General features: G+C 40.2%; 2 protein-coding genes across 2 annotated transcripts; both read left to right on the forward strand.

Annotated features, from left to right (window-relative positions):
- Window positions 1–1,237: 1,237 nt before the first annotated feature.
- syn1 (synapsin I) lies at window positions 1,238–8,031 on the forward strand (the record flags this gene model as incomplete). The annotated part of the gene is made up of 13 exons (XM_079222526.1): window positions 1,238–1,617; window positions 2,676–2,733; window positions 3,424–3,515; window positions 3,681–3,837; window positions 3,956–4,045; window positions 4,549–4,611; window positions 4,700–4,842; window positions 4,945–5,019; window positions 5,108–5,210; window positions 5,300–5,437; window positions 6,054–6,123; window positions 6,250–6,736; window positions 7,896–8,031. The coding sequence occupies 13 exons, from the start codon at window positions 1,238–1,240 to the stop codon at window positions 8,029–8,031; spliced, it is 1,992 nt and encodes a 663-aa protein (XP_079078652.1).
- A 12,228-nt stretch (window positions 8,032–20,259) lies between these two features.
- Window positions 20,260–23,469, forward strand: unm_hu7912 (un-named hu7912; the record flags this gene model as incomplete). Its single annotated transcript, XM_079222525.1, has 1 exon — window positions 20,260–23,469. One exon carries the CDS (start codon window positions 20,260–20,262, stop codon window positions 23,467–23,469), a length of 3,210 nt encoding a protein of 1,069 aa, XP_079078651.1.
- Between the last annotated feature and the right edge of the window lie 2,618 nt (window positions 23,470–26,087).

The following is a 26,087-nucleotide window of genomic DNA, read 5'->3' on the forward strand; positions in this document are numbered from 1 at the left end:
CCCCAAATATTTTGTTTATGATGACATAAAACATACAAAGGCAACAAATCCTCACATTTAGAAGCTGTATCCATAAATGTTGGTTTACTTACATAATTTAAGCAGATATTAAAAACATCTAGTGATTTCCTGTCATCATTTCAGCTTCATCTTTGATTTGCCGCTTACTGAAAGCAAGTGAACCGCTGGCAAGTAGTTTTACACAGCAACCCTACAGAATCAAGTGGTTATGGTTATAAAAAAGGCACCTAAAATCACAGAAGAGAAATAAATGTCTCTATGTCTATTTTGTTTTTAAACGTGTCAAAATCTCTCTCTCTCTCTCTCTCTCTCTCTCTCTCTCTCTCTCTCTCTCTCTCTCTCTCTCTCTCTCTCTCTCTCTCTCTATATATATATATATATATATATATATATATATATATATATATATATATATATATATATACATATGTATATTATTATCATGTAATTCACCGTAGGCGGTGTAAAACCTATGATGTAAAAACAAAAAAAATCCTGTTAATTTGCGTTTAATTTGAAAGCAACACCAGGAAGTCGTGTTTCACACATTGCCTATCTTGACTCTCATGCAGCCTTGCAAACCACTTTCCTTCAGGATGACTGGGAGTGACGCAGGGCATACGGGGAAAAAAACTTGGGCTTGAGGGTAGGCTGAGGACAGGCAGGACGGCGGGGATGCTGGAAGGACTGTAGCTTGGATTTCACTGGTTCAACCCGATGCACCGCTTTTCCCACTGCACACAGGACATATAGATATAATAATTAGGCATCATCACCTCATCCTTGGGGCGGATCAGGCTGGATACACTCCCAGGTAGGCTTCATCGTGCCTTATTGTGACAGTACTATAGTGGCTGCTCTGATAGATGGGGGTTATTCACCCAATCCTCCAGATATAAATGTGCATGTTATTTATTTCGGTTGAGTCAATCGCATGGACCCTTATTTCATCAGCTAGAATCAATATGCTGTGCGATTGCTTTGCCTTCGCTAGTTCCTCAAGCTTTAAAGTCACGATTCCTTACTACTGTAATTAGATATAAAAAATCTGCACCCAATTGATAACACAATACTTATTTATCTTTAGGTAACATTGATCCCCGCCCCTTTAAAACGGAAAGTAGCCTAGTCATTCCGTTTTGCTCCTGAACACGAAGCTGCAAGTCACATCCAGTTTGAGGATATTTGGACACCTCTCCTATAGAAAGTCTCCATCATGAACTACCTGCGTCGACGACTCTCGGACAGCAATTTCATGTCCAACCTGCCCAATGGCTACATGACCGATCTCCAACGCCCCGACCCGCCGGAGCAAAGCCCCGCAGTGTCGCCCGGCCCGATGGAGAGGCGGCAGTCCACCAGCCAGCCGCAGCCGCCGGCGCAGCCGCAGCCTCAGCCACCGCAGCCGCAGCAGCAGCAGCAGCAGCAGCAGCAGCCTGGTGGAGGTGGAGGCTCCGGCTTCTTCTCATCCATATCAAATGCTGTTAAACAGACCACCGCTGCTGCGGCTGCGACCTTATCTGAGGCAGCGGACCGGGCAGGAGTCTCCAGCAGTGCCAAGATCCTCCTGGTTATCGATGACCAGCAGACCGACTGGTAAGAGCAGTGCGCATTGCCCGCACGGTGCCTCGTCGTCTAGACCAAAATGTGTGGCAGACCGTGGGTTGCAGTGGCCTAACATCTAGAAGGTCATATGATTCACCCAGTGCTGTGAGATATATCACGTGTAAAAGCCGTTGGCAAATTTGCTCATGCCTGAAACACCGTGCAGATGTGTTTGTGTACTGATATTGCCATGGCAAACGGGGACAGGCTGAAGGCAGAGGAGCCATTTTCAATTGAAGATCAGCTGGTTGCTCGTATAGAAGTATTATATTCTGCCAATAACATGCTTAACATTAGGCCAATGCACAGGGTATGAGCTAATGCCACAATGATGATGCAGGTATTTTCAAGTGGAGTGGGTGTAAGAGAAAATTGTGCACAAGAAAAATGCATGCATCAGGTTTAGTCAAGCCTTGTCACCAGTGTGCATTATGCATGCTTGCTGGAGCTTTGCGCACACAGGGAAGGTGATAAAACACCCCACTCTCCCAAAATAACACCCAAGGTGATAATAAACTATGCATATATGTGCATCTTCAAATCAAAACCCTCACATCCCAGTACGGGGTGGTTCTCACATACTGGGTGGTTCTCACATACTGTCATAACATGCATGTTGATATTTATACTTCATAGGGTGGACCTGGTCCTGTATTAATGTCCGTATGTCCAATTCACATCTCCATGTGCATCAGGTAGTTAAATGATATTACATAAGCATCTTATTTTAGCTTTATCTTTTCGTTTATGTTGCATGGTGCCTTCGGGCCGATAGTCCTGATGAAATGAAAGCAGTTACAGTCATACATGCTACGTACTGCCACACACAAATTACTGTATCTGTGGAGAAATAACATGTTGTTACTTTGAACTCAGCTTTATATACAATATTTATGTATTTGACAAAACTCTTTCCTTGGTCAGTTCTGAAATGTTCTGCAAATGCTGTAGAAAATGTCATTTGTCAATTGCAGGATAAATTAGCTAAATGAATCTTTTGTGTCTGAATACACACAGCAATTAGACTCAAATCTTCTTTTCCCATGCAGGGTAAAGGTCTTCAGAGGAAGAAAAGTCCACAATGAATTTGACGTCAAGGTAGAACAGGTAGGTTTTACACATATTATATTTCCGTACTCTGTGTTAATGTCGATCTTTACTCCTGGAGGACAAGGAACTTATAAAATAACTGGACTAGTTGAAATAAACCAACTTTAGTCTCGTGACTAGAACTGTGGACTTCAGTTGGAGGGATGTTACATAACCCTGCCCATATTGTGCATCATTGGTCTTCCTTTCATTATATTTTGGTTTCAAATCTTTATTTTCTGAGGCAGTGACATCTCTAAGTCCCCAGTACAATGGGAGCTACTACTGTGTTTATAGAGAACCCTTAGAATTATAAATGTGTCAGAGTATTGATTCTATTCATTCCCACGCTGCTCTGTGTAGCCTCACATATTTAGTAATATTCATTATTATTATTATTGTTATTATTAACACAGTGGCTGTCAGTGGCTACTTATGCAACAATCCACCCAACAGCACTTTGAGGCCGTGATAGTTATACATATGTTTCACTGCCTGAGGCATTTTCCTCCCTTTTTGTTTGTATCCCTCTACTTCATGTTGCCCTGGCATTTCCATTATTTCCCCTGTGGCCTCTTAACAGGTAGAACACACTTCAGATGAAGTCTGCCATCTTATAATTGCACCCTATTCAACACAACGCATGTGGAATAGGTGATATGTCACTGTCCTGTTGCTGTGATCGTGATTTTATTTCTTTGTTTTTAGGCAGAATTCTCTGAAATCAGCCTGGTGGTGAATTCCACTGGCACTTACAATGTGGACATTGATGCAATCAGGAATGGGCATAAGGTCACTAAGTAAGTACTCTGCAAAATATTTCTAGAAAATTTGAAAGTGCTTCTGCAAATATAAGGTTGACATGTTGAAATCTGCTGAAGTTCCACTCGACCATGAATGGAAGTGCCTCATGACTGTTTGTCTTGCAATGCAGTTTAATATTTTGCTAATGTCCTCTCTTCCAGATCCTTGAAGCCAGACTTTGTGCTGATCAGACAGCATGCCTTTAGCATGGACAAGAATGGAGACCACCGGGACATAGTGATTGGACTGCAGTATGCTGGACTGCCAAGTGTTAACTCTTTGCACTCCGTCTACAATTTCTGTGACAAACCATGGGTGGCAAGTATTATTTATCAATTAATTTGAAACCATACGACACAATGTTATCTGCATAGACATATGAAACTTACATTTTGGAATACAAATGCTCTCTTCTAAACATTTGTGTCCATTTTAGTTTGCTCAGATGTCTCGACTCTCCAAGGAACTGGGCTCAGAGGAGTTTCCTCTGATAGAGCAGGTTTACTACCCAAACCACAAGGAAATGGTGAGTTATTTGCCATCTGCTCTCCTCTCTCCTCCCCATCTCCACTTCTGCTGATGGGTATGTCTGAACGCTGAAGCCTTAAAGAGACACACACAGCCTCATACACAAACAGGTCAGCCCTCTGCACAGCCCATTTCACATTTCCGGAGGGTAATTCACTTCCATGTCAATAATCCATCTCATGTGGCAGCTGAGAGCAATCAGAGTTTCTGGGGAGTGTCTTGTTTTTTTCCGTTGAGTTTTTGATTATTCGTCTGCCAAGTCAGGGACATTACAGTTCTGTCAGAGCCTGTTGCTGCAGCGCAGTCATCTCTACCACTGCAGTCACAGGCGGACAGTGCTGGGCTGGCTTTCAAGCCATCAATATGAATCAGAATCTCCTGCAGAAATAGAGAAGGGGTTCTGTGTGTCACTTCTGTTTGACAGAAATGTATACAAAACATGGTGTTTTAGTAATTAGAGTGTTTTGATTAAGTTATGATAAGATAATTCTCTTGTTTCAGATTACCTCCCCCCGCTTTCCTGTCGTGGTAAAGATGGGCCATGCTCACTCAGGAATGGGAAAGGTAGTACTGGAGCGCTCAAGTGTTTACTCAATTCAATGTGAGCACAATATTCCTTAGTATATTTATATTTTGACCTTTGCTACTCCAGGTGAAAGTGGACAATCAATATGATTTTCAAGATATTGCCAGTGTTGTGGCACTGACCAAGACGTATGCCACATCCGAGCCCTTCATTGATGCAAAGTATGATGTCCGCATCCAGAAGATCGGCAACCATTACAAAGCTTACATGTGAGTTTCAGATTACTGCCAAAGAGGCAACACACCGGTACATTATTCTAACAAATGAAAGTGGTTGAACCGCAAATTAATAAATACAATTCTTATAAACAGGAGAACATCAATTTCTGGCAACTGGAAAACCAACACTGGCTCATCTATGCTTGAGCAGGTGGCCATGTCAGACAAGTAAGATCTCATAAATGCAGAGGAGATGAGATTGTGGATCCTATAATGTCTCACTGTACTATTATAGATCTGTTTAATGTTATTACAGGTACAGAATGTGGGTAGACTCTTGTGCTGACATCTTTGGAGGGTTGGATATCTGTGCTGTGGAGGCTCTACATGGTAAAGATGGCAAGGACTACATTATAGAGGTACTACAAGGCAGTATAATCACATCAATGGGATGTTTGTCTGTGATCATACGGGAAATCTATTAAATCCATCATATGTGTATTTTTAGGTTGATGACTGTTCGATGCCACTGATTGGAGACCAGCAGGACGAGGATCGTGTTCAGATTGCAGAGCTGGTGATTTCTAAGATGAACCAGGCTGTTCCACGCACTTTGAGCTCTTCCACAGCAGGACAGCCTGCACAGGTCTTTATTTTCCACACTTTATTAGTAATATATGTCAAGTCAGGTCTGTTTTATTTAGCATGCACAGTAACACACAAGGTTTCTAAGAACATCAGAAACTTATGAGATAACAGTACAATGCACTGTGTATACTGCTTATTTATACAGACTATATGGCTATGAGAAACAGATGATGAGTAAATACATAGTGAAACACATTCATATCCATGCTTATGTGGTGCCTAGCCATGCAAGCCTTTAAATACCAAAGCAAGGAGCTTTAAGTGTAGAGGTGACCTTGACCAAACTCAAGGTAATTGGTGGAACCATCCATTGGTGAATAATAAAGAGTTAAGAATAAAGTATTGTTATTGATTCAAAAGATAGAAGCAGTAATATTATTTAGAAAACTGACTCTGAGGTAATGTCTATGTCTGCCTGGACCTGATAGTACTTTCAGGTGCATCCATATAAGTGGAGATTTATGTCACATGTGTGTAATCAAGAGATAACATGAAAATGAATGGGCCAAGCACTGATTCTTTCAACAGTTTGTTCCATCTTTAGCTAATTTTATTTCCTTTCTTGAATGATACATATTTACTCTCTGCCCTTTTAACCCCTGTATGTTTTGTAGAAAGTGGTTTCTCCTCAGCCTGTCTCACAGCCCAAAGTACCACAGGCTCAACAGCGCCCCTCACCTCAGGGTAAGAACTTTGAAGTTAAATGATACAATAGATTTTTGTCTAAATTATCTCTCTTTATTTCCAAGTCTAGGCAAGGGTAGTAGGAAAGTATTTGCATGTGATTGCTGATTTGTTTTTCTCCTGTAGGTGGTCCTCAGCAAAGTCCTCCATCTCAGCAGCGCCCACAGCCTCAAGGCCAACCTCCTGCACAGGCCCAGCAATCTGCTGTGAACCCAGCAACCGGTGACCCCAGTGCTCAGGCTAAGGCTGCCCAAGGACCTGCAGCCCAGCCACGGCCACCAGGTCAGGGATCCCCTCAAGGCCAGAGAACTCCTTCTGGTCAGGGCTCTCCTCAGCGAAGCCAGGGAGGTTCCCCTCAAGCTCAGAGGCAACAGTCCGTCCCCCTGCAGCAGAAACCTCAACAGAGGCCCGCACAGCCTCCTAGGCAGCAGTCATTGGGGGCAGCACAGCAACAGAAGCAAGGTCGCCCTGGAGGACCCACCACCCAGCAGCCCCGACCTGGTGCTCAAGGCCATGGGGGCCCAGGAGGACGACCCCCGCTGCAGCAAAAGCCTCAGCCCCCAAACAAGCCCAGTCAGGACAACCCGGCTATGAGCGGCTCTCCACAACTAAAGTAAGTAAGTGTATATGATAAATGATTGTGGATCAGTTTCCTCTATTTTTTCTTACTTTTTGCCTGCATTTGGATATGCATGCCACATGGGAAATCTTTTCATGCACTTCTTTTGACAAACGTTCCTCTTGAATGTGCATGATTTATTGATTCTTACGTTTTCAGTCCTTCAGCAGCAGTTTCACCAAACACAACATTTCAGATTGTCTGTTGAGTTGTCACACACTAAAACAACAACAAGTTGAAGCTGGCTTGCATTTGTCACATTCCATATTCTAGGGCACAGGTTAACACATGTTAAACATTTTGAATCAGTTTTCTCTTTTTATCAGGCATGGATAGAAAAAAGTAAAATAATATTAAAAAAAGTACCTATTGTTCAACTGTTAGAAGTTGTTTAATAAAGTGTTTATTTAATATATTTTTTTCCTGTTGTATGAAGCATTCATTTAGTGCAGAATTATACATTTTGCCATTTTTATTTTAATCATTCTTGTGTCAACTGAAATATTATTGGCATATCCTGGAAAGTAATTTTAACTTTTAATTTTTCCCTATTTCAGTCACAAAAGTTAAAGTGAGATAACACTGATAACTCTGATCATCATCAATCATTGCGCTGAACAAGTACATTTACATTTCATCTGTATTTGTTGAACACTTTAGTAATTTAGGAAGAGGTTTTTGCTGCAAAAATAAAGAATCTGTATTATTGCTTCTACCTTAGTGGTCAATACTTCATGGACAAAGGACTCACATGATCCTGATTTTGGATTATATTAGATTGCATTATGCTCTCTTGAAATAGAGACATTAAACACTTGTCATCAACTCTTTGCATCCAGAAGCGCATTCACTATATCATATCACAGTTACTATAACTTGAAATGATAAGGTAATACTGAATGGCCATATACAAAGCTTTTATATTTTTTTACTGAGCCTCTTTTCTCCTGCATCTCTCTCTCTCTCTGTCTCTGTCTCTCTCTCTCTCTCTCTCTTTCTCTCTCTCTCTCTCTCTCTCTCTCTCTCTCTCTCTCTCTCTCTCTCTCTCTCTCTCTCTCTCTTGCCGTGCTCCACGTCTTTTCATTCCATGGGTTTGCTGCATGACTTTAATAGCCTCTTCCTCTCCTCTATTGCCATTTTCCTTTCTTTATAGCAAATCCCAGTCTCTTACCAATACCTTCAACATTCCAGAAACCCCAGCGCCACGAGCCATCCTTAGCCAGGATGAGGTGAAGGCTGAAACCATACGCAATCTACGCAAATCTTTTGCCAGTCTCTTTTCAGACTGAGACGGCAGAAGACCCCCTTCTCTCCTCCTCAGACAGATGGACAGGCAAACTGAAGGACAGATTCCCCCAATGAACGAGGACCAACAGGATCCAATTCATGTACATTGACCATGATATGAAAATGTACACACTTGACACCCACTGCCTAAATACATAACACCTTTTAAAATGAACAAAAAGTAGGATACACAGTTAATTTAGGCGCTGATATCTGAAACATTCCTTGCCTCGCCTCAAGCTTAAGTAAGTCATCCACTAATTGTGTTCCACAAACAAATCACAGAACAAAGCCTATATATGCATGCACTCACATACGCAAAGATAAGAAACTAAACAACAAGATACTGCTCCCACTTGCTTGGTGCCGTGAAGTCATTGTGATCTTTATGTTTGCATTTTGGTCGGTACCGTTAGCCGATCAACTGAATTAATTAAGGGACTGTACAAAAATCATTGGGGAGTGAAGGATTGTTAAATCTAATATTTTATTTTATGAAAAAAAAGCAAGGCCCTCCGCAGGGTTTTTCAATATTGTCAAAATTATATATTTATTCCAAACATAACAAATGTGAAAATATAGCAGTTTCTATTTTTAAACATAGAACTTGCTAAAACCTATTATTATTATTAATTATTATTATTATTATATCCTGTGCATATGGCAAAATACACCTCTTTGGCACACATAAAATACATCTTTATTTACTAACTATTTTTGTATAATTCATCTCACATAAACAACTTAAAATATGACCTAGTATAGAAATATGGGGTAAGATATAAAAAAATAAATAAAAGACCATTCCCTGCTTTCCCCAACAAATAAAACTGCAAAAATATAAATTGCAATACCCTTTTCTCACACGCCCGCCCCAAAACTAATGTTTGTACAGTCCCTAACACAGCACAACTGCGCACATAGGATGTCCAGAGTTAGTTAATGCTAGATCTGTTCGAGCTGTTGACCGCTCATGGTGATGTCTTAGCTGCATGTCAACAGGAGGCAATGGCCGCACTTTCCAACCCCTGACATTGGCGCTTGTAACTGTGTCGTCACACGTAGTTGAATTAGTTAGTACAGTAACCTAGTAGGTGTTGTGAGTATGTTGTTGCCAATTTTGTTCCATTTTTTTGTCGCACAAGAACAAAAGCCCAAAAGCGCACCCCTTAAACGCATGCCTTACACACACAAGAACGTCAGATCAAATGGAGTTGTCTCAGGGATTTCCAATTGATTGTGACACTTGTATGTGGGTGAGGGTCTTCCATTGCAGTTTTATTGTGCTTGTTTACTAATAATGAAGGAAACGCATGCATTTTAATAAGGTAGAATCGTTCTATTATTTCAGATGCATTTGCACACAGAGAATACTGCAAAATTATACTTGAATACAGTGACACTGACTGATGTATGAAGTCTTTATTTTCAGGTTTATTCATCTGCCACTTGACAAAGCAACAACTCGGGGTTTCCACCCTGAGGTGCTGCTGTGTGTGTGACAGGTGTGGCACAAAAGGATACAGCATAGGCAGGGTTTGTAACTGTTCAGGTACAGTTAGTGAAAAATATAGTTATTTACAGACAGTTTAATTTCATATTCCCTTGACTCCAATGCAATGTATTGAAAACAGCTTATTGCTATAAACTAGCTATGGATTTACAGTGAGTTAGTGGATTGAGTGAGGTTTATTTTCGGAGTATAGAAATGTTAACTCGGGTGTGTAACCCTGCAGTAGAAGTAGTACTTCCTGCAACCCCTCTCTTGCATCATCAACATTTTCTTTGATCACTCCTGAAAAAACATTCTGTTTCCAGGCACTAAAATGTCTTCCAGAAGGAGTGATTTCCAATTGAATGTCAACGTAGTATGGCAATATCATGCTTTTTAGAAAAGACCCAATAGCCAAAAGTATAAGGGAGCCCTGGTTCCCCTGCAGATTCTTCTTCTTCATGCTGCCTGTGTTTTGTGTAGCCACAGTGACCCCTTGTGCTCAATGGTGCATACATGCGTGAATGTCGTTTCGTAACTGGTTAAACCAAACAGGTGTGTTGTACAGAGCTCTGAGGGATGCAGAGTGTCACCTTTCCCCTGCTGCTATTTGTGCTTGTTGATATTATGTGGCTCAAAGTTTTCGTTTCTTTATTCTGTGTTTTTATTTGAACTATTTTGTACACACTTCTTTTTTTCTATGAGGCAGAACTATCTGGGGCTTGTAGGTTTATGCATTAGTGATTCAGAGCTTCATTTTTAAACTTTACAGTGACTCGGTGTCAGTGCATTGCTGTCTGATTTATTGTGGTACAGCCCAACGCCAAGAGAATCAGTAAGAGCAGCTTTGTGTAATTGTTACACTGAGTGTGTAATTTATGAAAATGTGCCATCACAATTAGCATGGATGGTGAACTTTGAAAAATGTCATACTGTCGCTCAGGTTTTGGCCATTATAGGACATACTATTTGTCATGGCACCTCCTGAGACTGACAGGATGAGCTGTGACAGTGATGCAAAGAAGTAGTTGTATGTATTTATGTTTTTGATATTTACGGATTGTTTTTTTCTTTTTAAAAGTTTACATTATTTATGGTGGATGTATCTGACTGTGAATGTACATTGATGTATTTGTTACAGCTGGTTTTATTGTTTTTTTTAAATGCGTTGCATTACCATTGTGAAAAGATTAAATCTTTACAAATTTGAGTTGAACTTATTGTCAATTGATGCCTGCCAGATTTTAAAATGTTCATCGTAAATGTAAGTGCAAGAATCAAAAAGTTGAGGTTTTTGTCAATCAAAGATGACATATTACATAATGTAAATCATGGTGGAATTGAATTCAATGTAAAAAAAATAATATTTGATGTTATATGCAATGTAGCTATATTATGTGAAAATTTGTATGTTATTAAAACATGCACATGTCTAATAAAGTCTATGACCAACAACGACTCTTTTATTTGTTATTGACTGAATAGGGTGTTTTGGTTTCAAATTTCACTTAATTATGTCTGTACATCAGCTCTATTGCTTGTATTTGTTTGTGCCGTTTTTTTCTTTTCAAGTTGAACATCAAAGGATAGAGAGTATTGTATGTTGTACAGATTGTAAAGACCCATTAGACAAATATTTCTGAAAATAAAACTTTTATGACCTGCCATGACATCGAGATCAAGAAATTGAAAATATTATTTTCGCTACGGAATTGCCCGTATTAACCTTGTGTTTTGTATTGTATATAGAATGCCAGTATTAAAAAAACCCTCAAATTTGTGGTCAGGAAGGAGCTGAAAAGATCTCTAAAACCTTTTTTAAAGCATTAAAACATGCTGTAAATACATGCCAAAAACTTTAGACAGGCCACATTTTGCTCAGCTGTCCAATTTTTTGCAGTTATTGTAATAGTAGTCATAATGTGACCACAAGGTGGTGTTGGCCTGCAGTCTGACTGCCACGGCCTTCAATTCTGCCCAGATTAAACAGGTTATGTAATTCATTTTACAATGGAGTAATAGCCCTTTTATGTCTGTTTGATCAGAACTATTCATTACATTCATTTGGAAAATACTTTTTGACCAAAGCAACTTGCAATATGTGAAAATATATTTGATTTGAACGTCAGCTAAATTTTTTTTTAAACTGGAAGTATCTTAAACAACAAGGTAAAATAATTTTCTCTCGGACCATTATTATGTTTGGTGATATCACAGAGACAAATTTGTTATTGGTGATTGTCTTCTACTGTGTTATAAACGGCAAAGAGGTCTTGTTTTCATTGTGTCTTCTAAAAAATACATTTTAATTATATGATTTTAAGTTCTAATCATACAGAAAACACAAATACCAATGTGTGCATAATCCTATTAAACTGAACTAATCGGGCACATATGAACAAATGGCTCCCTGAATACTATTCATCATAAGTCTATACCTTTTCTTATTAGGATAATGGCATAATCCATACTGCTTGAGGGAAAACTAATTCATTCTGTTACAATGTCTTCTGGACTTTCATTAGGACTGCATATCTGAATGCAGCAGCTGCAGCTGAGAGAGGCCAATAGTTTTACGCATCCTCAATGCAATGTCTACATCAATGACTGCATCTACGGCTGAAACAAATACATAAAGATTAAGATATTTTACTTTCCCTTATACAACTTTAAAGTGACTTGCCGAGTCTAAATATTTGGGCTGGCTGGTTTTATGCAGTGAGGGAGAAAGCTCAATTTGAACCACCAAATCATGAATTTATCAATTTATTTTTCCCTTGAAAGTTTTCATTGCAGACAAAAGTGTCTGGAGTGCAAAATCCAATTTTGGCCTCAGAATTTTTATATGGCAGCTCACTAACAAAAGGTCAGTGTGGTTTTTAAAGCGGTCGAACCGCTTGCATTTCTTATCTCGCTGCTCAGTGGGCCATAGCATTCTCTCCCAACAAATCTAGGTTTGGTTAGTAGTTCAGATGCTCATCTGATCTGGACTGATATAACTTCATGTTAAACATGTTCCGGAAGATAAATACAGTACGTTCTATTTTTTTGACAAAATGTCCCATACAAAAACCCATACCGCTATCAAAGGAGTTACTTATAAGAGGACAGCAGGCTTTTACACTATCTGGCAAATTATGCCATCCATTCACAAAAGAAACTACAGAAATTGTGATTTTCTCCCACCTCGTGCACCTCAGGTGTTATCTAATCATTCTAACACAACTTCGATGACTTTGCAGGTCATAAACAAAGAAGTCAAGGGTACTGCCAGCAATAGTCTTGCTCTGTCACGGGAGGGGTGCTCACGACTTCTTCTCTGAGCCAGGATATTTCCAGAGCTGACCCATTTAAACAGCCTGGAGAAAGCTGAGAGCACAAGTGCATCTGGATGGCTGCAAATGGCAACTGGAATGCGTAATTACATACATTAAGTGTCAAAACCGATTTGCACAAGTAATTTGATGGGCAAACTAAGCAGGATTTGAATGGGAACGATTGCATGCTACGGGGTCATCTCACATTTGTCTCATTCATTTCAAATACTTGAACTGAGTCATTCTTTTATGGAGGAAAAAGAAAAGCCAATGTCAGTCCGCAATTCAGTTGTTTTATTCAGAAATCAGATGGTAGTCTTTGAATGAGAAACTGTTACAGCTATTGTACATGGCCTGCAGCCTTGCACAATTAGTGCAAGTCAGTACTACTTTGCATTGTGTTGCTGTGGGATGGAGAGCGAGAGATATATCCATATTTAGAAGGACCTCATTGATTCTTCCTAAACAAGGCACAAAAGATGTGTTGTCTGTCCAGTCTTGAATAGCGGGACCTTAATGACAGGCCTGCATTATCAAACCTCCTGCTGACCTCAATCGCAGTTTAAAAATCTGATGTAACTCTCTAAATGTAATATAACTGCATTCTGTTGCCCTGTCGTTACATAACAATATCATAGTGACAATGCACATCCACAAATCATTCAGACCATCAGGAGGCCTTGGAAAGAAACTGCACCCACAGAGAGGCCCGTCTCTTCAGTCTAAATGTGTTTCCCCTTTAATACACTTACACACATGACTGAGTGATTCCTTAGCCAAAAAGCAGATGATGAAGGATGAGAGAGGAGTGTGTAAAGATTTAATTAAGACTCACCATGGGACGTCTTACTGTGACTCCAGAGACCAGGACAGAGGAGTTTGTGTTTGCTCAGTGCAGCTGTGAATAATATCTACACTATATTCTTACTTTGACCTACATGTACTGAGAGGAGGATCTGCCCACACAAGCCTTTCTTCCTGTGTTATTTTTACCATGGGGCGGCCACAGGGGGCCTCCTTATGTTGTACCTTATGCTAACTTTAAATTGTCAATCTCTGCTGAAGATAATCAGGGCCAGCCGAGATATCAACGCTTTCCACCGAACGTGCATCGCTGTGAAACTGCACTGCTCAAGCCCTCCTGCGGTGCGTTTGCAGATTGTCGAAGGTTTACAAGCAGTTTTCACCTGCCTTCATCCTCGTGACGTACATTTTTATGGTCTCCATGGAAGACTCCCATCAGCACTTTACTTCATTCCCTTTGAATTCAATTCAGTCTCTTTTGCTCCTACTCAGTGTGGGTTACCATGGATACCGCTCCCAAATGGTTTGGCTTGTACATGAATTTGTTGATGAGTGTTATTTGTAGTGGATTTGAATGTTCCTTTTGTGTGCAGCCAGAGTAAACATAAATTGCTATTTAAGCGTGAGAAATAACATTGAAATGGTTTTTCAATTCTATTCTATTCTTAAAGTCTCAAGAGCATCCCGTTTGGTCAAGGTTTCTTCAGGCAGTGATGTTTTGCAAACATTTGCTTCCTTTACAACATACAGTATTAGCTACATGAGCACACTAGTAAAAGTGTCTCTAACTCACTGCACTCTGGAAAGGCCTAAAAACCCGTTGACTATAATCTAGTCTGGTCCACCAGGAATCAAAGCTATGCCGGGTGGATTCTTCGGTTGAGCCATGAGAGCATCCAAATACTTCACTTCGCTGCATCTAAATCCTCACAGAAACACGTGGTCTGAGTGGCATGTGTGGTACATGGACTGCCACAACTGTAAATCATGTCTGGGGGCAAGAAAGTTGGGAAGAGAGGATTGAGTGGATTAATTTGTTGAGAATTTAATCTGGGTTCATTCGCGATTAAGGGAAGACTGGGTGCATCTCCCCAGAGTCTTCAAATTCACAGCTGCTGCGTTTCACTCATCTCTGAGGCCACTGAATCAGAGTATCTATATTTTATACAAAACATGTAAATGTCCTGTAAGATCTGAAGGAACCTCCCTCATTCTGACATTTGTCTATCTAAGAGGTCTAATTCTGGTTGTGTGAATTATTAACTGCAGAGACCGCGGACAACATATAGCTGCCCTGGGGATTCCTTGTGAAACAGTCCAGGTAAATTGTGTTTGCTTTAACATTGCTGTCTAATGTGTTTTCCTTGTTTCCTCTGTCATGTAATTCCAGTCCACAATAACCCAAGCTGAGAGTTGCTTTGTATTAGCCTGCCACACTGGCTATTTTGGGCTGGACTACGTAAGCAGTGTGGTTTGGCTGGATGTGCATCCCTGCATTTCTTATGTAATTCCCTCTAACACAAAAATCAAAAAGAAAGTTTGTAGAGACTAACTTAATCGTACATGGAATTAATTGGAGGCAGCTGGAGAACTGAAGGTTGTTTAGTGTGTCAGCATGAGTGCGGATTTACAACAAAGCAGAATGTCCAGATTCTTCCTTATGGCTCATTATGGCTGATATGTCAGAGCAGCATGAACGCTTGTTGGAGCAGTGGAGGCGGAGTGAAACAGGGTTCTGCTTTAATGTAGTTACTTTGTGGTGGTATAAGCCTGATTGATCCCTGTCAGAGGGGCCTCTAATCAACAGAGGGCCATTGATTTCCCCTCCACAGAGCCTACAAGGTGCCTAAGACACCTGCTAGCAGCCAGCTGACAGACACTTATGCCTGCTAACCAACAGCTGACACAAACTGATGCCAATGCACTGTGTTTGAGAGGGTGAGTCACACATGCTCAGAAAGATCCCACTCTCAGGGATGTTGGATGCCACACAATGTGAGATCCACTGTTCTGTCATTCTGAATCATATCTCATACACGTGGTATACCACAGATGGAGTCTCGGTTAGCCATGGTGTTTTGTAACCAAGATGCATGCAGGAAAAGTATAGCTTAAAAACCTGGTGATCATCTACTGTGTGCAAGCAGTGTAAATAGGTGTTTCCTGTAACAAAATGAGCTCTGTCAATGTGAAACATCATTGAGATCTTCAGCCCCATCAGCACAATTTGACTGTAGTGATTTGTATCTGATGTAAGATTGCTTCAATAAGCAGTTTTCCAGCGGCAGTCACATACTCCCGGTTGGGGCTCACAGCCAGCTGTCCCCATCATCAATTCAGACAATGCACAAGGCTGTGGCGAGGTGAGACTTTGGGGAAGATGTGTGTGGCACAGTGCAAGCTAAGGAAGGCATAATGCAACTGATTTTGAATCTTGCAAAATTGCAAACAACAAAGATGATGTGTTGTATCAAAATCATGTTGTGTCAAGGAATATTTGAGTACAAGAGGACACTTTCTGTTGCCAATAAAACGTATATGTAGAATCTGGGTTTGAGCTGTTGGTCGACTATAACAAGGTAGGCTTATTTGAAGGTGTCACCTTGAGCTATGGGAAATTATTAATGCCCTTATAGCAATTTTCGGACATTTGATAGACCTAACAGACTATTTTGACTACTCAAGAAGATAAGTGGTGTATACTGGATCATGAAAACAATCTGCAGTCTTACATGACACATCAATCAACCATCAAGGCAACAAAATACTGGTATACTGGCACGAGACCGATTTTTTCATCACCATGTGTGTGTGCAACAGTGTGGGAGGAAGATCGTAAGTGACCAGTCAAGTGTAGGAGTTGCCTCATTTTGCAGGCAGCATTTGTAGTCTGTCTGCAAACTTTCTAAAAATGTAAATGTCAGAACCGCTTTGCCTCGTGATGAAGAAAGCTGATCACAAAGCCTCTCGCATTGCAGGCGGACCAAACAAACAGCAGCTCCCCCAGAAATACCCATGCAGTAGTCCTCCGGGCTCCATGTTCCGAGATGAACGGAGAGACTGCATTGCTGTTCCGAGACTGATCACCCAGCCCAGCCTCCTCCAACACCCCCAACCTCCCTCCCTCCGTCCCTCCCCATGAAAACACGCACAACCACGCCCCCAGAGGTACGCGCACAAGCGCAGGCTCAGACACACCTCCTCTTTCCCCTCCATCAACACACAAACACACACGCACACACAGAGCCATACGCGACTCCGAGAGCATCTCCGGCTGAAGTAGACAACATGTAAGGCAGCATGAAGGACGAGTGCTCGGCTCCGGGAGGCTTACAGCAGGTGCAGTGTGGCTGAAGCTGCGCCTCGCGCAGAACAGGCTGCTGCTTCACCATGTTCACCGCAGCCGATCTACTCGATGACGAGACGGTAAGGCCCCTCACTCACTCGCGAAATATTTCCTTTCCAAACTTAGCCAAACTCATCTCCCCTTTCCCGCAGGGCTATGCCCTGGTTTGAACCCTTTGCTTTTTTGGTTGTGTGCAAATTATGTCATTCCCGGCTCAAAGGCGTTAGGTCAGCCACAGAGGATGGAGGGCCGTTCGTGCCGCAGCACCAAAATAAAAAGGCTGTCGAAGTGCGAGTATTTTGTATCGCTGGGGCTCAATGCGCCTCGGTATGGCCCCAAGGGGAGGTTTCAGGCGAATCTGCATCACATTTGTTATTGTGTGACAATTGTAGCATTGGCAGAATACAGTTGAAGTTTTTGTTTTGATTACAAATCAAGTAAATGAACATGAGCTCAATTCATATTGAACTGGACACACAAATATAAGCTGTCACAGGAAAACACAGCTTTTGGCTATGAATAAACTCGTATAGCAATATCTATGGTTTATACTTTGATATAAGGTCAAAATAAAGTTGCACATGTGTGTCACAGATGGATTTTGCCCACACAGATAATATTAAAGCAATTCATAGTGAACGGGAGTCCATTTTTTCAGGCTGAAAATCAGGCTGAAGTGTGCAACTCCAGCAGTGTTGAATGGTTTCTTTGCTGTGTGCTGTAGCCATGGAGACAGTATGTGGCATGCAGTTTTATACGTGTGCAGGAAAGTGTAGTCCCTTTATTCAAGAACATCCTGAGGCCATGAGGATGAGTAGAGGAAGGACTACATGCATCCTGTTGTCCAAATATGCTATTTTGTCTTATCTTCATTCCTAGATCAGTAACATATTACCTTACTGGAGTTCCACAGGGACTTAAAAGTGTGTCGGGGGTGGTCAGTAGTGAGGTCAACAGTGACATAGACCTACTTACGAATACATACTTAATTCACTCTGTTATTATATTAATCTCTTATGGCATTTGGTTGAATTACTATTGGAACTTGTATAGCTGCGTTGCATGACTATTCACAGTATTTGCAGGACAGTGTATAGTATTTTCACATATCCAGGCTACTGTGAATATACTATGCACAGTTAATGAAAATACTGTGAATTTAGTAACATAATGTATTACAATGTGGAGATAGTGTTCTTATCCACTCATGTATTAAAACTATTGCTGTTTGAGGACATATAGATTGTAGTGAACTTCTCACTGAATGTTCAGCCTTCACAACATGCCCCTTATTGGGCATATGTGTTATGCTGTGTAATAGAATGTCTCAGTCTCATCAAGATCCTTGACATCTTGCTTACACTTCATTCATTTAAACCTATAGAAGAATAGGAAGATGATGGTGAGAAAGTAAGATTGATTTAAGAAACCGTTTCCCCATTTAGTGGCATATAGTTTAAACTTCAGTACTCATCCCATCACCATTTACATATTATTCACTGATGGGATATTACTAAGGAATTCTTTCCTGCTATTTTGCCACAACTGACACAAAATGCATCGCAGACGGCATTCATATTATAATGATTTCAGCCATCAACTATCATTAGTGACCATTAGTCCCAACAGTGATATAACAGCTGATATTAGTACAGAATGTAGCCTGCATTTTTAAGAACAGCAGACTTTTGGGAAAATATTTTTTCTCAAAACAATTGTGAATTTTGTTCTTAAACTACACTTGACTTGTTGGATTTAGCAAGTCAAATTGAGCTATTGAATTACTTGTAAAGCTAAAAATACTGGCACTATAAGATGACTTCTAAAAAATGCACTACTACTTCATGAAATTGGACAAAATGCATGATACATCTAAAGAAAAGTAAATCAAATTGATTATCCTAAATTCAGGTGAATCATCTTGCCAAATGATCTGTGATCTGGTTTTTCTTTGCAATGTTTTTCCCTATTGACATTCAATCATGCATATCAAAAACAGTGTTTTGAAATTAAATAAAGAACACTTGCATGTGACTAGCTACTCTGTTTATTTGTATTAAGAGTAGCAAAATACACACAGGTATCTTATACTATGTATTTGAAACAAACACATATAAGGATCGAGACAGAGCAGCGAATACAATTGGTGGTTTGTCTGTCACGGTTGGCCATGTGTGAAAGGACGTGATATTTAGGTGTGTTGTGGAGACATGACAGGGATGGCTGGTCAGTCCTCTCTCGTCACGATGAACAGATGGTAACTCAGCATTAGCTTGTGGATGTGTGCCAACAAGGAAGCCCATGTGTATATCACACATAAATCCATTGTCGAAACAGAATCATTTTGTTATATATTCAAAGCCCTTAAAAAAATACTCTGGATGTTTAAGCAGATATTCAGATATTATTCATTCATAAGATGTGAATAATTGAAACAGTAGGAAACAGAAAGGCTTTGTTGCATTGCGTTTTTTTAAATTTTAAAAACAAGGATTGACACTTATTTATTATTTTTTTTACATTTTGAGGTGTCTAATGTGTACTGTTTTTGGTTATAGGTCACGTGATTTAATGGTTAACAATGATATGCTGCAGTTATGCAGTAAGAGGAATATAAATTAGTCTCAGATCAATTATGTTTTTATTAGAAATTGGTTTTAAAAAGCTTAAATATTATTGTCTACAAACAAGATACAATTCTACCAACAATTTGATATTCGTAAGTTATGTTTTGACTTTTCTTGAAATAAAGAAACTTTCTAGTTAGCAGTGCAGGATAATGTGTAGTTAATTAGTTCAGTGTTAATGTGTAGTTAATTAGTTCATGATGTTAATTTTAGTCTCCAGTCTAATTTAAAGTCATGTCTTGTCATTTTCTGTGGTATGATTACATACAAACTGCCCCCTCAAATATGATAAATGATCTCATGAGATGAACTTGGTTGGCAAATAATCTATCACTTCTGTTAAATATATACTACCATCATTGCAAGCTGCTGTATCATGGGGTCAGGTTGTTGTTATAGTACAGATTCACCTTACTGATTCAGCTGTATAGATGCTTTTAAATGAAACCTATTACAATTATTTCAAAAAGTTTGAAAATATTTGGTTCACAGACTAATCAAACATACGCTGATCCTACTATTGTCATAAACAACTCACTTTACATTTAAATTGCATTGAAGGGTATTTGTTTTCTTCTCTCTCTTTTCTCAGGCTGTGTCGATCTTGAATCACGCTGAATGGAGAGCATTGGAGTTCCTTTAAGATGACACGAACACATCCACCTGATATACTGGCATCAACTCTATATCGGGACTTTACTCTAAATCCAATCAGCGACCACTCCATTTCTCTCCACTCCTCCCGGCAATGTGACTTGAAAATGATAGACAAACCAGAAATCATCAATAAAAGACACTGCCGTAGCTTTGACTTCATTGAGTCACTGGATGACCCACAGTCCCTCTCTTCCTCAATGGAGTACCCTTACAAGAGGACTGAACATCAGACATTAAACAAAGATCTAATGTGGAATGGACTAGATCAACCGGGGCACCTTCACTTTTCCTCTCCCGATCTGTTCAACACCAGACAGTTCCAGCAGCACACCGCCCAGGATAAAACCAGCCATCTTGTATGGTCAGACTCTAAAAAGAGAACAAGATCTAGAAGCGCTCCAAGAATTAAGTCCACCCTCACTCCTGTGCCCATCTCGGTGTCCCCTCCAGGAGCCAGGAAGGGGAGGGATGCGCCTCAGGCTGCGTCAGATACCTTCAGGACTTCCGAAACACATAGAGAATCCTACTCCTCAAACAAGGCTTTTTTGAATGAGGTGCATCCTATCAAACTGCAACCTCAGACTCCCCTCTATGTCTCAGACTGTTTTGAGGAGGGTAAACCAGATAAACCAGCCATAACCCCTCATGTCAGATGCCGTGTTGACATTAAACCAGATGCTGCTGTACTGCAGCACACATCTAGGCAGGTTCCCAATGCACGAACTGAGCAACTTTGGCAGCGATACTCCCAGGCTAGCAGCAGTAGGGGTTTGTATGTACCTCGACAGATTGTGTCCTCACCAACGCCTACTCCGAGTGAATGCTACAGTGGAGATTTTAGACAAGGATACCACTATACCACCAGCATGTCTCCTATTTCATACCAGCATCTTGACATGCACAGAATGCCGTCACCAACAGCACCATATCTGAGTCAAGAACAAAGAGCTTACTCAAATCCAAATATACCAACCAAGTTTTTCTATACAGAGGACCCAGTTCGGTATCAAGTCCCTCCCTCTTCAAGAACATACTTTCAGGATGAACGGTCCAGCCTAACCAGCCATGGTAGTACGATGACTAGTCAGTATGATCCAAGGACTCGATGGGTGCACACCCTCCCCGTCAGGTCGTATTACACAGAAAACTTTTCCAACAGAGAGCCAGCACACTCTGTATATAGTCGGCCTTGCTCCACCAGTGAAGCAGGATCATACTTTTCTCAAACCCCACTGTCTAGATCTTACTATGGAGAAGACAACCGGTCCAATCCATACTATATGAGTAACTCAAGGTTGTTTTATTCCAAACCATGCTCTCCTGAGGAGCAGTACTTTCCATCAAGGCCGTACCATACGGAGGGTCGTCAACGCCCTCGAATGTCACAGGCCTTTTCAGATGACTGGTATCGCTCGAGTATATCTGGTTATTCTAACCAGTCTTCTCAGCACACACCACCAAGAGTAAGGCAAGACCCCAGTATACCCCCGTGGTTTACTAACAGCGGTGTGGAGACAAGTAGATTAGGAGCAGAGGTCAGAAACCACTCCAAGTCTTGGGACAATATTCTATATCCCCGGCACGAAAGAGAGCAATCAGTGCCTCGTGGTCGAAGCTATGAGAACCTGTTTCACCAAGCAAAGCATGCAGCATCCTCTGACATACAGAGTCAACCTGTTATACTTAACCTCTCAAGTTCACCAAGACGCTATGCCGCCCTTTCGCTCTCTGAAAGCTCATTAGAGAGGGGCTCAAGCAATCCGTGGAGGAATACCAAGAGAGGGCAATGGTTTGTAACTCCTGAGATTACCATAACAGATAATGACATATGTGGAGGCAACAGTAAGCGGCGTGATGTGCACTCTGTCAGCTGGGATACGTCGGACGGTGAAAAGATACCATCTCCGAGAGTAATGCATCACAAGCAGCCACAAAATACGCAGGACATAACCAAAGAGAGGAAACACAACAACTTCTCCCTCCAGCAGAGTCTAGAGCAACTTGACGAACTCTTAGCTGATTTGGTCGTTGATTACAAACCACCAACTAGCAGAAAGTCAAGCGAGGACCTTTTAGACCAGCTGAAGCATCTAATTACTGAAGATGACAACAAAGACAGAGGATCTTCTGGACTGGAAAACTTAGGATGCCTGAACACACAGCTCCCGTCATCTAAATCCAGCCCTGACACAATCAAAGACCCTGATAGTGGGTGTGATGCTTTACAAAGGAGTGCAGAAGACTGTTCTCCAGACCACAGCACAGATGAGGACGACACTATGGTGTGCTCTAACAAGAAGTGCAACAGAATTGAGAGTATGTTCAACGCCTGCTTGTACTTCAAATCATGTCACAGTTGCTACACCTTTTACTGCTCACGAAACTGTCGCAGGGATGACTGGGAGATCCATAAAGAGACCTGTCTGTACAGCCGTGTGAACAGTGTGTGTCGACACACTCTTAAGTTCTGCAGAGAGAATACAGGGATCCACAAAGCCTTCTCCCGCGTTGCTAAAGCTGGCTATCTCTCCAGAGGGAGAGGCGTTCTCTTTCTGGGTTTTGCTAACCCGGAGACTGCTGACAACTTCCTCCAAGTTGGACTCGAGAGCCTCCTCATGTCTCCCACATACCTGTCTCTCAGAGAGCTGGATGGCTTCAAGGACAACCTAGGCGAATACTGCAAGGACCTGCAGCAGGCGGGTAACGAGTATGACCCCAATGAATGTTTTCTTCTGAATGTATCCGTAGCTGTTGGTGAACTAGTGCCTAACAGACCTTCACCAAGGGTCCCAGCAACAACAGTTCGAAAATATGCAAAGGTGTCCTTGGCCTCCTCAAGCCCTGACAAAAAGGTACTCAGAAAGGATAGTGAAATGGAAACTCTCATCCTCACTCCGCCTCCTGGCACACCGGACATTGACAAGGAGGGAGAGGAGGGCAGGAAAGCCAGGGAGGTGTGCTTTGTCAATATCCAGCGTGAGCTCAGGACCAGGGGAGTCTTCCTTCGTCACGAGTACCCCAAAATCTATAATCAGCTGTGTGAGTTTGTGGAGAGCAACAAAAGGTTCACTCCGACTACAATTTACCCAATAGATAAGAGAACAGGGAAACAGTTTATGTGCATGATCATGGCTGCGTCCGAGCCAAGAACACTGGACTGGGTTGGTACCCCTCATCTCTTGGATGATATCATATAGGACAGCACTAAATAGTTATGATAATGATGTCAGCTACACTAAATGTACAAACTGTGAATATATGGTGTTGTTTAGCATATTGATATGGAAATATGTGTATATCTGTGACAAATCTCTCCTACTGTCTCTCTCTTTCTCTTATTTCTCTCTGTTGTCACAACACACACACACACACACACACACACACACACACACACACACACTCACTCACTCACTCACTCACTCACTCACTCACTCACTCACACAAAGACACATACACATACACATACAGTATATACTCATACTTTTATAGGATGCCCTATGTTGTTTTTGGCTTGTTTTGATCCTGTTGCATTCAGAAGAGTTAATAGCCTGCATGTAGACTAGTCACAAGTTACCCAGGTGTTAAGATGTGAACATGTATGATCCATGCAGTTTCTGAAGATAATGTATGAAGCACACAATATTTATGAAATAAACATTGCCACCACATAATAGTAGACACAGCCAGGTCTCATGTTGTAACATGTATCCACTATTGATTTCTCCAACAAATGTTATATCAGAAATGTAAATTATAACTTGTGACAGTGGTTGTAATATTACAACTGTTTATTTGTACTTCATTATTATTTCCTTACTATATTGTAGTTGTGTGGGTACGTTTTGATTTGCCATGTTAATTATTGTTTGATAGACAAATAAGTACAATCAGACCACCATTTGTTTCCCACTCGATTAAGAATTTTAGTTGGAGCTTATTTCATCTTGTAATAAGACTTGATGTCACTCTTGTATGAATTGCTTTGTTTGAAAGTGGCCTTCAGTCGGAAAAAAAATGCATTTGACACAAAGCAATGTATAGGTTTAGCTATTTCTAAAGGCTTGACAGTTCTTGACTTGGGTTGTTTGAACTACCATTGTAAATGAATAATTATTTTGCTCAAAGCATGTTATTTATATTCAGGTATTTTAATATGGATATTGCTTATAATTATATTTATTATGTTAATGAGATACCATTCAATGCTTAGACATGTAAGAGGTATATATATATTGAATATTAGATAATTTGAACATCATGACCTTATTGTAACTAATACCACAGTATGTTCTTAAACAATATGCAATAAAAGAGCAACCTTAATATCTATATTGTAATATCCTATTTTATTATTAATATTGAATAATTCCCTGGAGCCAAGAGCTGCAAAGACCTTGTTTGCACTAAAAGATAAATGATAAAATAAGAATGTTCCTAACACAGCTGCAGCACTGCACCCAGATGTATTGATATGCCTGCTTTCATTGCCATTGTTGACTAATCTAAGGTTGCTCTTTTACTTGATTATATATCTTTGTGAAAGACCTTCCTCAACCTTCTATTTTGTGATGTTTATAACCCATATATAAATATAGAATAAATGGAATTTAACGAGTGACCTTGTGACTTATTTTGACGTATTTATCTTCCAGAGTACTCCTTAATCTGCAATTGCAGGGTAAAAAAAAGAAGGTTCCCATCAATTAGATTGATCAGCAAGTCTGAAGACATCAGCCGCCTGCCTCTTTCGTTCTTCAGCTCTGCTTAAGATTTCATAGATTTATGGCACCCAGGGTTTATGGTACACAAGAAAAATAAGATGGAAAAAAAAAACTTCTGTTATACGGTACAGTTAAACCCCAAATCAAAAATACAAATGTTTCCTCTTGACTTTAGTGCTATTTATCATCCTTAATTTGTTTTGGTATGAAATTGCCTATTTTTAGGGATATTGTCCAGAGAAATGTCCTCCTTCTCTCCAGTATAATGGCACTGGCTTGTGCTTAAAGTGACAACATTGTTTTTGGGAAAAACTACACAGCCATATCGTAATCTTGAGTAACAAAGTAATGATTCATTGATAAATATCATTCGGCAAACAGAGTAAATTGACATGGGTAAATGAGGAAGACTTGGTGTTTTTATATATATATATATATATATATATATATATATATATATATATATATATATATATATATATATATATATACTCTCTCTCTCTCTCTCTCTATATATATATATATATATATATCTCTCTCTCTCTATCTATCTATATATATATATATATATATATACTTATATATATATATATATATAGATAGAGAGATATATATATATATATATTATATATATATATATATATATATATATATATATATATATATATATATATATATATATATGAGAGAGAGAGAGAGAGAGAGAGAGAGAGAGAGAGAGAGAGAGAGAGAGAGAGTTTGAAATGGGTTTGAAATGAGCTGATGCTGGGAGATTCCCTCTCTTTTTTATTATACTAATGTGGTATAACATGTCTGATTCGAGTTACTCTAACAAGTTGTTTACTCAAGGATTTTCATTAGGTGTCGTTCTTCTTTGTTATTAGACCACCACCTAGTGGAATAATGCATGTATTCTTTTTTTCACCCCAATTTGAGCAGCACTAAACCTAGATTATGTCCATAAATATACGTCAGTGCATGCAAGTGGAGGTGTAACCAAACAATTTACTGGCTCAGTATGTGTATTTATTCAGTTATAATAATATCCCTTATAACTGCATAATGCTGTCCTTATTGGAAAACATTCCCTGAGA

This window comes from Taurulus bubalis (genome assembly GCF_910589615.1).
Source record: "Taurulus bubalis genome assembly, chromosome: 8".
Classification (NCBI taxonomy): domain Eukaryota; kingdom Metazoa; phylum Chordata; class Actinopteri; order Perciformes; family Cottidae; genus Taurulus; species Taurulus bubalis.